We start from the raw sequence: 14,677 nt of genomic DNA, 5'->3' as shown, positions 1-14,677 counted from the left end.
GCCGCCTCAGCTCTGCGGATGTCTCGGGGGTATGGCAAAGTTGAATCGTTTTTTTTTTTTTTTCTATCGGCGGGTTCGAACCCCATCGTATCCAGATTAGATTTTTTTATTTTCATAAATGCATATTTTAATCATTTTTGTAATATCTTTTTATAAAGATTGACTGCCCAATTCCTTTTTGCTCATTTTCAGAATTAACATTTAAGTAAGCAATGTTGATCGAAAAAATCGAGTGATTTTTTGTGAATTAAAATGCTTCCTGGGAACAGTTGACTGAGAGGGACTTTTAATCCACTTGGTTTTGATTCTCGGTATTTTCTTTATATATTGCTATAATTTATGTTAAAATGGTACTACTGCGACTTGACTGCATGTCTATCTACTGCAAATCTGCCCTGCGTACAAATAAATACCCAAAACCCCCACTGGCTCTTCTGTTCAGAGCCATCATGACTATCATGCCTCTTCGAGAAAAGAAGCGCTGTAATATATTTTAGATAAAAACTTAAAAACTGCGTGCCTGCAGTCTGTAATCATGAGCAATTAAGCAATTAAGTACCAGGAAGAGAGTCGTTCGTATTCCAGTGCCGAGGAAAAATTGAAAATCAAATTGAAATCTATTAAGCTGAGCAGAGTTAAATCACTTGAGGTTTCTCTTCAAACTGAATACTCAGTTTAAATCGATTAGAATTCGCTTTAGTTGAGAAATCTGTCAAAAATTAAACATAGTTTAAACTAAGCCCCAATCGGCAAACTGTTTTTTTTTTGCTTAGTGCCTAAGCATGCAGAAACTCGTTTCTTATTTGCAGCAACTCTTCTAACATGCAGCATGCTGCAATGTCCACTATTGGCTTCCGTACGATAGAGTTAACGTGGTGCTTTTTCTTTCTTAGTTTAACGCAGCGGCTAAAAGAAGAAGCAGAGAAGACTGCAAAGCAATTTAAACGAGGGTAAGATAGAAAATATTTTGTGGAACCCCGGCTGTGGATAAAATTTGAAACAAAGCTATTCCTTAATCTCCAATAATGTATTTTGTAAATAATTTATTGGGATTTGACAAGAACAAAAATTATATAGCCCCCGCCCCTAATTGTTACCAGATAAAATGGTTGGTCCTTCCTTCAAACCCCCAAAGCCCCGCCCCACAAATTATGAACGCTTCCGTGTAGCCAAAGTCAATGAGAATATCTCTTTCTTTTACCAAGATCAATGTAATCTGCATGAGCCCAACTTGCTGGTGTGTATAATTTCCAACATTTATATCTTTTCTTATAGACGGAAAACAACTAAAACAGGGTTTATTTGGAATTGGCATGAAGACGACGCCGTAAGCTCAGGAACCGAGGAAGAAGTTAGCGATTTTAACGAGCTTCCCTTTATAATTCGTCATTCTAAGATAAAGGAACAAATCAAAGCAAAACCAGGAAACAGTTTTGATACAGACAGTACCAGAAGCTTTCCACCTCCTTTACCTCAAACCCCGAGACCCCGTTTGAAGATTACAGGACCCGCTTTTCAACCTTCGGTACCTAAGACCCTGGGGAGATCTTTTCAATCTCCGGTACCTGAATCCCAGGAGCCTAACGGGATGAGATTGGCACCTCCGCCACCTCCAGTGCTTCAAGCTCCTAAGCCTGGAACAAAAGTGACCGGCAGCCCACCACCTTCAATATATCATGGATCTAGTACTGATGATAGTTCTAGTGTGGAACACCCTTATGATCAAGTACCAGTCGAAGAAGTCATTTACGAGAATATAGAAGATATGAATATCTCTTCCAGAGAAAAGTGAATTAAATTCGTTATGGAAAAAAGGACAAAATTGTAGCCTTGCAGTTTCAGAGTCGAATGAATGCAACGAATAAAGATAGTGAATTATCGGAGTGCGAACATTTGCAACCGGCAATAAATGGATGTAGCCCTTGCGGGAATTTTCCACTAATGTGCATTGGTGGATCTAAACTTTCAAACAGGGCGGGCTTTCAGGCTAGAGACTAAGATTGGGCGTATGGAAGGCACTGTCTAGGGGTGGCTCGTTGCCATTATGTTCTGATTAATTTGACGAAACACGAAGAAAAACCTCGAAGAACAGGAAATTCAATTTAAATACTACAGCGCGTTCAGGTGACTGATGATAGCAATGTTGTATTTTTTTTGTTTTAACTTTTCGACAAGTGGCAAAAAGGCGAAAAGTTGGCAAAACACTTTCTTCCCTTCCTCTAGTATTACCTTGTTTTCCATTCTCTTTATCGTAAAAGTGTAGTGCGACTCAGGTTTCTGTGTAGCCCCCTACCCTAGACCGATTTCTATTTAAACAACCCTCCAGTCCCATCGCTACCTCCCCCCTTTCCACGGTAAAAAATGACTGGTCCATGGTTCTTGTTTGGGCTACCTGTGGAGAGCCTGGTACTATACGTCATCTCCAAAGCGAGGCAAGTAAACAATAATAAAATTTCTGACGTAACGCAACGCCAAAACACAGTTGAACCCAAGTCATCACCCAAGATGGCTTTGAAAACATAACCTTTTCAACATGAATTGCTGACAAATAATCCATAAAGATACACTGGGACGATAGTTTAACCTTCCTTTTTCAGGTTGGAGAGCTTTTAAGCTCGTAAGAATGGCTATGGAAGGTGGAAATCGTCGTGTTTCGCGAGTTGGTGGGCTGGTGGTTCGACCACAACCGATTAGGTTAGCAACTTTATAATATCTTCTTTGTCAACGGTTTGGGGCAATTTTAATGTCACTTTGGGGAGGTTTAAACTGTTTTTATTACATCTACAGCGACAAGTCCTATGTAGAGAGTGTGGTGAGCTTTCTACACGATGTCGTGCCTCAAGTTCAGGTATTATAATGCAGGGTAGTTAACACACTTACTTTTGGCTCTCCGTGATGCACAGAGAGAGGATGGTCATCAAATAACGTCATGCATAAAAAAAACCTTATCTTTAAACCTCGTAGTTTGAATTATATACCACCTAAAGAGAGGAGCTTGTTAGCTGAAAAAGAGCCCTATGGTTCAAACAAAGTGCTCTCGAGAAGAGAACATTTTTTAAACCAAAAACAAAAAGTTTTTTTCAGCCCCAAAATAAAACGTAGCTCCTTTTTTGTAACCCAAAGTCTAAAGCATTGACCTGCTGATAAACTGTGTGAAAAAAAACTGATAAAAAGTGCTCAGTATTATATAATATTATCTATTAGATTGGAAGGATCTGTTATATAGATTATTTTAAGCCATTTTATTTATTTGAGGATTTTTTTGTTTTATTTACTACGAAATTTTAATTTATACAATCATAAAGGTGAAGCTTATAATTTTCTTTTCGTTGACCCAAGTTTTCTAAGTCGAAACCCTACTTGCTGCGTTTGTGGTAAGCTACCTGTTAAAAAAAAGAAAAGCTTGTGTTTTAAATTGTTCTGAAAATGCATATTTTTGGCCAATTTTTCTCACCAAACGTGATAATTTGAAAATTATGATTTATTATTTTTCAATATTTTAAAATCACTTTAAAAGGCTGAACCCACAATTCATTTCTAGTGATTTTATGATTAAAGAAATATCTCAAATCGTTTTTGTCCATCCTTGAATGAAAGTGGGGATGTTTGAAAAAGAAAATACAAATTTTTGGACAATCCATGATTTTGAGTTAATTATTTTGAATATTGCATATTCATAATCATTTTATGTTAACATGAGAAGTTAAGGTTTGGTAGTCCTTTTTTGTTGTCTTGGAAATTTTACATCATAAAAAAGAAAATATATCTTTCTGGTGTGTTTTTAAGGATATCATATACAGTAACTAATTATGACTTAAAAACATGATTAGGGTTTAAACTACAGTACTTTAATAACAATATACTTATTAAATTCTTAAAAACTTCAAAATGACTCAAAATATTTTTAAAAAGAAAATCTGATATGTGATCCAGTTACTTTGTCAACATTAGTCATGTTTTTTTTAGTTTTTCCTTAGATTAATTATGAAATCCTTTATATGTAGATTCAGCCATTTTGTTTGTTTATTTAAGACTCAAACATAAATTCTCATAGCAATAGATTCAATCTCTTTTGATTCCAGGCTGTAACTGGCAACCAGAAAACTGAGGAGAAAGAACGTGTTCTGTGGGTCAAATTTGAAAAGCTAGACATTGGTGGTAATTATTCAGACTTTTCAATTTTTTCTTTTTAAAAATATAATCTTTAAATAGACACCTTTTGGCTAGTTTGGTGTAATGTTTTCCCATTTCAGACCAAGTGTCATTCTCTAGAGAATAAGATTCTTTGTTTGAGATTCTTTGTATATTTATGCATCTCCTCATGCGCAACTGTTAAACAAAGTAATGATACTCATCACAATTTGATGAGGTAGTCTGAAATGAGAAATCTTGCCGAAGAAATTTCATATTACTTTATTACATTTCTTGAATAATAACAAAGTTATTGTACCAAATAGATGACGGTTTTTCAAGAGAGAGTGGTTGTGGTAATACAAGTCCTTTGCTTCTTGTCCTTGGGTATACCAATGGCTTTCAAATGTGGACAATACCTGTAAGTAGTTCTTTGAAAGATTTCACAGGGAACACTTTGATTCCAAAGATGGAATAAAAATTAGTAAAGTGGAAGCAACAGAAATGTCCCAGGAAAATTTGGGGCCAGGCAATTATTTTCTACTATGAGTTTTAGTAGCTCAGTGGTTAGAGTGTCTGACTAGCAAACTGAAGGTCACAGGTTAGAATTCCTCCTAAGGCTCGGAAATATTTTCCAAGAAAAGTATGCTTGAACAAACACAAATTGCATCCAAATCTTCTCCTGTTCTCTGATTTTGTTTTCATCCCATACTGTGAATTAAACGTAATGCACCTGATATAATTCATATAAATATCTTTAATTTTGTATAGTCTATTGGAGAGGCATATGAGGTTCTATCCCTGCGGCAAGGTCCAGTCAGACTTGTTGAAATGCTCCAGACACCAAGAGTTAAAGGTAGGTCAAAATTTAGAGTCAAGAAATGCCTATAATTTATATTGAAAAAAGAAACCTGTTGACACCAATATATTCCCTGGAATAACCTATGTTACCCAAAGACTTGCAACAAACAGATCAAGCAATTAGTAAAGAAATAAAATCAAATTTTCTTGCTCTTTTTGCAAATACAGCACACAGTTCTTGTCTGGCTAGAGTTCAAGTAGGGAGGTGACCATGTAATATATCATTTAGTGTAGAGTTGTGATTGATTGGATGAGGCATATATCATGTTGTAAAGTACTCTAAATGCTGCATTTCGGTTTCCTACTAATAAACTGAGTATATAGTAAGGTTTCTATAATAAGCATTATGATTTTGTATCAGCAGGAAACTTGTCTTTTGTCTTGAACAAATTATTTCTGATTGAAGTTGATTGATCAGATCACCCTTGAAGTCTATAGAGAACCTTGATCTCTCTTTGGTCCATACATGTTGTGTTCTCAATCATTCTACAGTTATTTTCTTTGATTACCCTTGCCTGGTCTGCAGGTTAATCTCAATTATTTGCTTTCTGTAATCAGGTAAAAAGGATGAGTTTGGTGCAAGCAGGCCATTATTTGCTGTCTGTGATGCTGCAAGGTAAGGTTTTCCTATCTAACAGTCCATGTACTATTTATAAGTTTCTCAGAATAGATTATTTTATCTTCCCTTATTTTAATCTGAATGAACATTCCATAAGGGGTTGTCTATAACTTCCTCATTACATTTCACATTACTCTATGTCTATACATTTTTAATATGGGACTTAGCAAGGGTGGACATTTTTAATATGGGACTTAGCAAGGGTGGATGAGTGGATGCATTGCTAGTGCACCACCTTTCACCAGTGCAACCCAGGTTCGAGTCCTATCAGGCTATGTAGTTGTCAATTGTGAGTAGAGTTGTTTTTTGGTTCTCTCCTTTGCTTCAAGGGATTTTCTTAACAAGTTTTCCATTATTTTCTTCTTCCACAAAAATCAACACCTAAACTCTATTTGGATCTATTGGCTGCCTTACATGTATTTGTTGGGTTGTAAAACCTGAAGGCATTATGCAGCCACCCAGGAGTGGTAAATGCATTAGATTAGATTAATTATGAACTTCTTTAAGGGAGCAGCTAAACACCAAATCTCTGCCATATATATACAAAGTAATAACTGCATTAATGTTCTTATTCTTGATGTTACAGTCCCTCTTTGCCATTTTCCACTGTGAACTTATGGTCCCTCAGTACTGGGGAACAAGTACATTCTGTTGGGTTTAAAACAGAAGTGTATAATGTTCTCAGTAATAAAAGGTAAAAACATTTTCTATTATCAATAATAAACTCAATATATTTTTCAAAAAAAAAAACCCCTTTTTTTTATTGAGTTTTAGATTTAATTTCTTTTGATGTTCACAAATATCCTCTTTTACTTTTAGCAGTTTACATCCCTTTTACAAACATCATGATATTTCCTTGAGTTTTATTCCTTTCCTTTCTGATAACATATTATACAAGATAGATATTCTATTTGACATGATGTAACTCATCAAATAACCTTATCACTAAGAGGTTTAAAGCAGGTCCAAAGATAAAGGAACAGAATGTTAATAATGAAAATAATATTTATTGGTAATATTTGAATATTATCTCTTTTCAAGGTTAATGGTTGTTGCCCTCCAGGAAAAGGTAGCAGCATTTGACGCCAGTACGATGAACAGCTTATTCTGCATAATGAGTGAGTTTCAATGTATTACCATAGCTGTTTCACTATTTTAACCACAACTTCCGGCCATCCTTGAAAGATAGACTTCCTGTGGTAGAGTGCCTTAATGATTGGTTTCCATACCAATAGGTTGTTTTCCGGCGCCAAGTCCAAACCTTAATCCCCTGGCTCTGGGTGAAAGATGGCTGGCCTATGCTGATTGCAAGGTAATATATTATGTATAGCTATGGCTACAGCTGAGACTTAAATAAATACAATAAAATGAAATGAAATAAAATAACTGTTACATATCTTGTCTTTTGATTGGTTAAGGTACATGCTTTCTATTTCTTGATTCTTATTGAAAAAAATGGCTATTCTAATTTGTATGTTATGTAAAAATATTGGAAGGACATTTAGAATGCTGAGAAGCACTGCTTCTCCTAGCACATGCTTTTCTTGTGATGTACCAATCCCCTGCATGCAAAGGCCAAACATAGTGTGTTTTCTGTTGCATGAGAAAAATGATTGGGGTCGGTAGGTCAGATTTTTTTTACTGATACAACAGTGAAAATGAGCTTACTGGGAACCCTGTGGTGCATTTGGGAATGAAAAAAATATTAGGGTCGGAAAAAATCGGCAAGAAAATTAGGGTCAGTCGCACAACAGGAAACACACTTATTTTTTTGTTTGTCCTCATTATAACTGCACACTGCAAACATGCAAGTTTTGCAACAAGTTTATTATTTTTTCGATATTCCTTTTCTGCCCAATGCGTTAGATGCTATATGACTTGAAATCAATCTCATGTTTTAGAATAAACCGACAATGTATGTCTGTGAACAAAAAAAATGGGGCAAATTTCTTACCATCTTTTTTGTTTAGTTGGTGCCCAACCATCAGTCCTGTGGTGGGATGTCAAGTGATAATGCCCAGTCTTACACAGCTACAGTTATTAATGCTGCAAAGGTACGTCAGATAAGCTAATACGCTTCAGGGAACACCCCAGCAGGGATTGATTGGACTGAGCTAATAATCACTAAAAGTTTTGATGGGTGGGGTGGGTGGGGCAAAAGTACTTACTTGATATGCTTTCTTGTTGTATAAATAGAGACCACAGAGGAGGAGGGGCATGGGGTATTATAGCAATCTCAATGTTATGAATCTAATAACTTCTCAAGTTACTTACTAGTTTACTATATAATGAATATTTATTGATCAAAGCCCAAACCACTTTTGAATACATGTATCCTGCATGACCAATGCTGCCTAGCAAATGAACACAACTTATTTATCACTGCAATTTAGTGATTAATATCCAATCTTTTATTTTGTCCCCAGACACTGACTAGAGGACTCACTAAGTTTGGTGAGTATAATATATGGAAATAAGGAAGCGGAGTAAATGGGGCATTAAACAAATGCACTAAATAAATAAATAAACGACCTTGCTCACCATTGGACTTCCCAGTAGCTCAGTGGTTAGAGCATCTGACTAGAATATGGAAAGTCATGGGTTCCTTTCCCATCTGGCACTCAGATAATTTGGCTTACAAGATATTTAAGTTTTAGGACCAGAAAGTAGTGATGGACCTTCAATTTCTTGGCTTGTTTTTATCTTCTTACCAGTGAAAATGTTATCTTTTTATTCAGGTGAGACAGTAGGGCGATGGACATCTTCCTACCCTCATGAGATGATGAATGACTACACAACCCACGTAAGTCAACAATACACATTAATTAGATCGTTCTTATCGTTTTGTGTGCTCTCTACTTTTCATTATTTCAATTATTTTTTTCTGTTTCCCCCCATTATTTTAGAAAGGTAAAATGGTTATGCCTGGCGTGGTGACTATTGTGGACATTCCAAAGATTGGCACTGGAGAGGTACTGACAATGTTTTTACATGCGTTCTTTTTCTTGGTTTTGTTCAATACCAAGGGTGGGTGCTTCAATTTGCACAGACATAAGGAGGATACATTATATTAGCTTACCGTCATTAAATGAATGAATATACGCTTCCTCTGTTTTCGCGTGAAAACCCTTTTCTCACAAGGGTGGTGTGGGGGCGTTTGCATCCCCACTTTTTGCTAAATATTCAAGTTTTGACCCTTCCAACTTCAATCATTAAAACTCTAATATATTTTTTAATTGAAGTCACCACCCCAAATGTTCAAAGCCCAAAGGTTCTTCACGGTCCTGGAGGCCAGATACGCTCTCGCTTCAGTACTTCATGTTCCATAAAAACCCTTTAGCGAAGCACAAATTAATGCTAACAATGCAAACAAGGCTAATGATTTGTTTGTGATATATTGCAGTTCTGTGTCCAGGAAGATGATCATGATGGTAATGGTATAGTGGCTCATTTCCCAGCACACGCAGGACAGCCTGTCTCAGCTATGGCCTTCGATCCGAGGTAAGAATCATTACTACTTTACCATCTTTAGCTAAGTCCCGTGTTAGTAATTACCAAACTTGCAGTCAAGATCAGTACTTTGTTTGTAGTATGAACGTCAAAATTATTGAAATCTGGAAAGTGTGCAACTTCATTATCCACCTGTAGCCAGCGTGGCAGGCGGGAACGCTGCTATATCAACCTGGGATGTAGGGACGTGTCGCGCCTAAACAGCAGACGCTTTTGTTTAAAGACGTTCTTAGTATGTTACCTCATATTTTCTGATTCTCATCGCAGAATTTTTCAAGTTCTAAGTTTTCTTAAAAGTCAGTGTCTGATTTGGAACAAATATTTGCCAACATCATGCATGGTTTTTCTATTTTGTCAGCGGATCGCTGTTAGTAACAACAGATGTACTTGGCCATAATTTCCATGTCTTTCATGTCATGGCTCATCCTATATGTCCTTCTCTCGGTGCCGTTCATCATCTGTACACCTTACATAGAGGAGACACTACAGCTACTGTGAGTACTATACACTACCCTCCCCTCTATACCCCTTTTGACTATGCTTTATATACTCAGTTCTGACAACTTAGTGATCCAAACATGTTGTTTGCATATGTAGGTGTACAACATCTCCTTCTCGTTTGATAGTCGATGGATAGCTATTTCAACTCTTCGTGGAACTACTCACTTGTTTGCAATCAATCCATACGGAGGTATGTTAGTATAGCACTACTTTCAAAGTTAGAGAAATATGCATTCTCTTTACCTTGGGCGTAATGTTTCCCCCATTTTTAGACCATATGTCATTCCCTAGAGTATCATTTTTTTGTTTAACGGTTCCGCATGAGATAGGGTCTATATAGGTGTTTTCAGGTGACGTCACAGCGGCAATGTTGGTGTACCAAAACAGTACATCTATCCTCGGGGAATTGAAGTCTATTTTTATTCAAAAACTGTGCAGAAAGTTCATATTATTTGGTACACCAATATGGCTGACTTCTCACTTGAATTTTTTCACGTGTTGATTTTTGTCTTTCTTAATTGTAGGTTCAGTTAACGTACGAACTCACATCACAACTCGCGTAGTCAACCGCAGCAGTCGTTTCCACACATCAGCTGGGTTGGACGACATGGAAATCCACACTGCAGTAACGACTGGGCGTAGTAGCCCTGGTAATACACAGAACTCCAGTGGATCTCCTAGTGGGAGCCCACACAACACTACCTTCATCACAAGAGATAATATCACAGTCCCCGGTGCAGGAAACAACTGCTTGATGAATGCCCGTCTCCCTCCCCTCCCCCATCCATATGTCATGTACCCCCTGGCTCAAATAAGGACACCAACTGGAGTAAGATGCGGGGGAACGTGTTGCGGGGGTCCTTCGTCTGGGATATCCAAATGTAATGGAAAACTGCCCACGGACTCTTTGGGTGTGGTCGCGCTGTTTGCTCCCTCTAGGGGATGGCTAGGAGGGAGCGCAAACTCATCCAGGTCAGAAGTTCAACGTCAATCGGTGGTGGATCCGCTGTTCATTCTCGATCTCCATGGCAACTTGACTGAGTACACTCTTGAACCACAAGGGCTTAAAACTGCTTCCCAGGCCCATGAAACACCACTTGAATTGATAGCCACCTCAAGGGCTCAGTGGAGCCTTGCAAGGTACATCTATTTATAACTGTCAAGGCATTGGCGGGGGGATTATACGTTCGTGCTACAGACCTCTTGCATGTAACGTCGAAGCAGCTCAATTTGGAGGACAAAACAAAAGAATCTCTCCAGAATTTGAAAACCTATTATGTCCACTAAATTGAGCTGCATTCCGACGTACTGCAAGAGGTCTATTGTTGTACTTGGTATGTCCTCTACAATGTTTTTCGTGATATGCTCAGTTTTTCGTGGTCTCGAGCAGATTATTTTAAATGACTGTGAACGACTAATGCTAAGTGCCAGCCAGCGACCATAGACCTTCTCTGAGTTTGATAAAGTCTGGTCTAGATTCGGTACAAGCAACATCATATAAGGCATGGTGAACAAAAGATGTTTGTAATTACCAACCTTGACCACAATGCAGCACGTTCGGTATCTCAGGAAACGTCTATGACAGTGTCGCGTATGAGCATTTTGTTTAGATGAGCCCTTAGTAACCTCGCAGGCAATCTGGTTGGTTTATTTCGTGCCCTGACCGTGTCGTGTGACACGTGACCGAAAGTTGAGCGTGACTGAAAATTACGTTACTGAGTGATAACTGTTAATTATTCCAGGTCCCCTGCCTGGCAGGAAAACAAAGGACCTTTGCAACCAAATCATCCACTTCTGGAGTCACGACCATCACACAAGACGTCTGATATCAACAAAGAAGGTTCGCTTTTAAAAACAGTATTATTAGTATATGATATGTATCAGGCTTCAGCACTTTCTTATTAAAGTATTATTATTATTATTATTATATATTGCCTTGCTCGAGCCTTTATGGATGGGTTTCATAGGATTTTATTGCGTAGTCTTCCCGCTACGCGCGCTCTGATTGGTCAATAACTTTGCTGTATTAGTGAGAGGAGCACGGTGTCAAGCACATCTGACTTGACTTCATTACTTTATCTTTGATTTCAGAACGTTTGCCAACCACCATTGAGGAAGCCAATACTACTTTGTCAAGAATGGAAAATCAAAAAGTTAAAAAAGAACGAGATGACGAGTGGTTGACCAATATTGAAATGGAGACACACGCAGGTCCTCATCGGCGCCTCTGGATGGGTCCTCAATTCTCCTTCAAGACCTTTCAACCACCAGGGTCCTCCCCAAGTGGGTCTTCTCTGTCCCTGAATGACCCTAAGTACTCCACTGGGGCCACAATTACACCACATCGCGAGGGTCACCCTTTAGACTTCTACACTGAAGAACTCGATCTACAAAGTCTGCGGCTACAACCGGTCAAGTCGGACCCCGTCCCTACCCCCGGTGGAGAACAAGAAAGGAACTGCTTTATTGGACATGGTTCTCCGACCTCTGGTAGCTCCCCATTAATTATCGATAACGGACCAGGAAGCTATAGTGAGCCTTGGCCTACGATGACTAACGGATCAGTTGAAGATAAGGAAGATCAGTTAGTCGAGACCCTACTCGACGCCATGAATGATAATGCTACCATGCCAATCAAAACTGATAAGAAACGAGCCAATGTCGATCAGCTGGAATTCCATTCCGATTCTCCAGGTGGTAGCGTTAATGCCTTTGCATCGTACAACTCATCTGATATCAGTCCTATCTTTCCACCTAATGGTTCACCAGAATGGTCTTGATGTGTAAGTCGTGCGCATTATTTTAGCTCTAGATAATTATAGAACGAATTAACGACCTCTCATAGTTAGGACTCTGAGAGTGTGCGCGCAGCTCTTGTAAGATTACTACTTAGCGCGCGCGTAAATGACAGATATCATTAGTACAAAGATGTCGAGGGACAGATGGAACAGCAACTCCTTTTTCCCGCATCTTGAGCTATTTAGATTGAGCGCATATACAAATAGCCCTTCGTACACGTTTTATGGGCATATATTATACAATACAATCATGTTTGTAGCATTTACAGTGTTTTTAGATTACCAAATATTTCTAGATTTTCAAATGGAACTTTGCATTGAATGGTAATGTTAAAAAGGGCTGCGCCTTCGATTTTACTTCGTTTTACATTAGTACTTACATGACATTTAAGATAGTTACGATTCGAGTGTATACGGTATTTGAAAAACGTCTTATACGGTATGTAACAACGTAGGCGCATCAGAGAATTATCCGATATATTATCCGAATAAACGTATAGGGTCTACAGGTGACGATTATACATGTCGGATATATTAACCATTGTCACTAAAAAATAAACAAACGAAAAACAATCAAAAACAAAACAAAACAAAAAAGTACTGCACGCTGGGTTGTAGTCAAAAGAAAAAGTAATATAATGAAAAAAAGAATTTTTTTTTAAAACTTAATGGCCTGTTTTAAAGTACACTTTTTATTCTATGTGAGAAGTTGATATTAGTTTGAGAGGAAAGACTACATGCTTGAGTTTAGTTTTGAGCTTTATTTGAAATTGTGAGGGGTGTTACACGACAACGGTGTAACCCTGAATTGACTTTTTAACTCGTAAAGCACGAAGGTTATTGGTTGAGTTGCATTTTCTTTCCTTCCGATTGGTTCAGAGAAAAGCAACCATTTTCTCGTAGGTTCAGTGACGGCCAATTATTCAGTCTTCTGATTGGTCCTATGAAAACTATTCATTTTCTCGTCATCTTATTGGTTTAGTTAAACCAATCATTTTCTCTCCTTCTGATTGGTTCAATCAGAACCAATCAATGAGCCTCACTTTTCCCGTCCATACAAAAACCAAAAGAGAAAATTCTAAAATCGGGGTCATTTTAAAAAGGTAATATTAAGTTTTTTCAATGGAAATTTTAGGAGCAACGTACTGGAAAAATTTTGACAGGCATAACACTAGTCTAATTTATTTCACACAACTTTTACTTCAACTTCATACAAATTGAATTATTTAACGGGTTGCAGGATATCAATCTATTTTTAATACTGTAGTTTTAATGTACTATATAAACTATATAAACACGTGGATGCTATATAGTAGTATTGACTTTTAAGTAAGAGTGACAGTCGCCATATTGGATGACGTAAACAAATATGTTTTTCATGTCATTCAACATGGCTGTCTTCTGTCCTCTCATTCTCTTTGAAATGCAAGGAACCGAAGGATAGCAGTTTTTACATGAGTGGGATACCGCGACATTAAAATGGCTTCATTAACCAAGCACTGTGATTGGATGGAGCACATTCCCACATTTTTTGATTGTCTCAGACTGGAAGTCTTATACTTGGGTCACGAAACTGTACTATTCCCACTCGTACAGAATCTGCACGAATGTTAATTTGGTTCGCATCTGAAACAAAAAACATTTCACAAAAGTAGCCTAAAAATTTTAAAAGGACAAATTTTAAGAGAAAAATATTCAGGTTTAATTTACAGGATGATATTTACGAGCATTGACCTTGCCATCGATAAGCTAGAGATCTGTGTGATAGTTGGCTGGCATATTGTCTCTTGCACGTGTTTTGGCGCTACGCATCCTGGGATGTTTTGAGGGTATTTGACCCTAAAGCGTGTGATTATGAGTGTGATTACGGTGATTATTAGATTTGGTATGCATCTATAAAACAAAAACGCTCGAAGCACTATTTTAGGAAACAAACACCCACAACTAATAGGGGAAAATATGGAATTAATACGACAGAAATAATACGAAACAAACGCAAATATGTTGACTTGGCATGATATCAAGTTATTATCGAGCTTCAGGTCATTGTAACAAATATCATCTAAATAATGTAAAAATACTTCAGATAATATAAAGAACTTTGAAAAAGGGTTAAAAATTGAGGAAAAAAGAAAAACAAATCCTGATATTGAACAGACTTTGCCCTAATTGACTGTTTTATAGATGTATGAAATGGTTGTGTTACAAATAAACTTCCCTTTGGAAACCATTTTGGATTGTGGTATTATTCGGGACT

At 37.5% G+C, this 14,677-nt stretch overlaps 1 protein-coding gene across 1 annotated transcript; it reads left to right on the top strand.

Moving 5' to 3' along the window:
* Window positions 1-2,470: 2,470 nt before the first annotated feature.
* LOC116293985 (BCAS3 microtubule associated cell migration factor) lies at window positions 2,471-14,651 on the top strand. The gene is made up of 19 exons (XM_031701490.1): window positions 2,471-2,694; window positions 2,788-2,848; window positions 4,083-4,158; window positions 4,458-4,552; window positions 4,903-4,987; window positions 5,551-5,608; window positions 6,198-6,305; window positions 6,653-6,729; window positions 6,847-6,923; window positions 7,582-7,665; window positions 8,038-8,065; window positions 8,350-8,414; window positions 8,518-8,583; window positions 9,015-9,112; window positions 9,480-9,615; window positions 9,719-9,812; window positions 10,147-10,762; window positions 11,365-11,462; window positions 11,714-14,651. Exons 1-19 carry the CDS (start codon window positions 2,624-2,626, stop codon window positions 12,400-12,402), a joined length of 2,682 nt encoding a protein of 893 aa, XP_031557350.1. The 5' UTR covers window positions 2,471-2,623; the 3' UTR covers window positions 12,403-14,651.
* Window positions 14,652-14,677: the final 26 nt, after the last annotated feature.

This window comes from Actinia tenebrosa, unplaced genomic scaffold, assembly GCF_029948245.1.
Source record: "Actinia tenebrosa isolate PJP-AT-01 unplaced genomic scaffold, QUT_ActTen_1.0 PGA_scaffold1__47_contigs__length_23844297, whole genome shotgun sequence".
In the NCBI taxonomy this organism is placed as follows: Eukaryota; Metazoa; Cnidaria; class Anthozoa; order Actiniaria; family Actiniidae; genus Actinia; species Actinia tenebrosa.
The sequence above is the reverse complement of the archived record's forward strand: the minus strand, read 5'-3'. Positions and strand labels throughout refer to the sequence as shown.

Coding starts and splice junctions, on each gene's coding strand:
- LOC116293985 (XM_031701490.1), top strand. CDS start 2,624: ATGGCTATGGAAGGTGGAAATCGTCGTGTTTCGCGAGTTGGTGGGCTG. Junction 8,066..8,349: donor TAGAGGACTCACTAAGTTTG/GTGAGTATAATA, acceptor CTTTTTATTCAG/GTGAGACAGTAGGGCGATGG. Junction 11,463..11,713: donor GTCTGATATCAACAAAGAAG/GTTCGCTTTTAA, acceptor CTTTGATTTCAG/AACGTTTGCCAACCACCATT.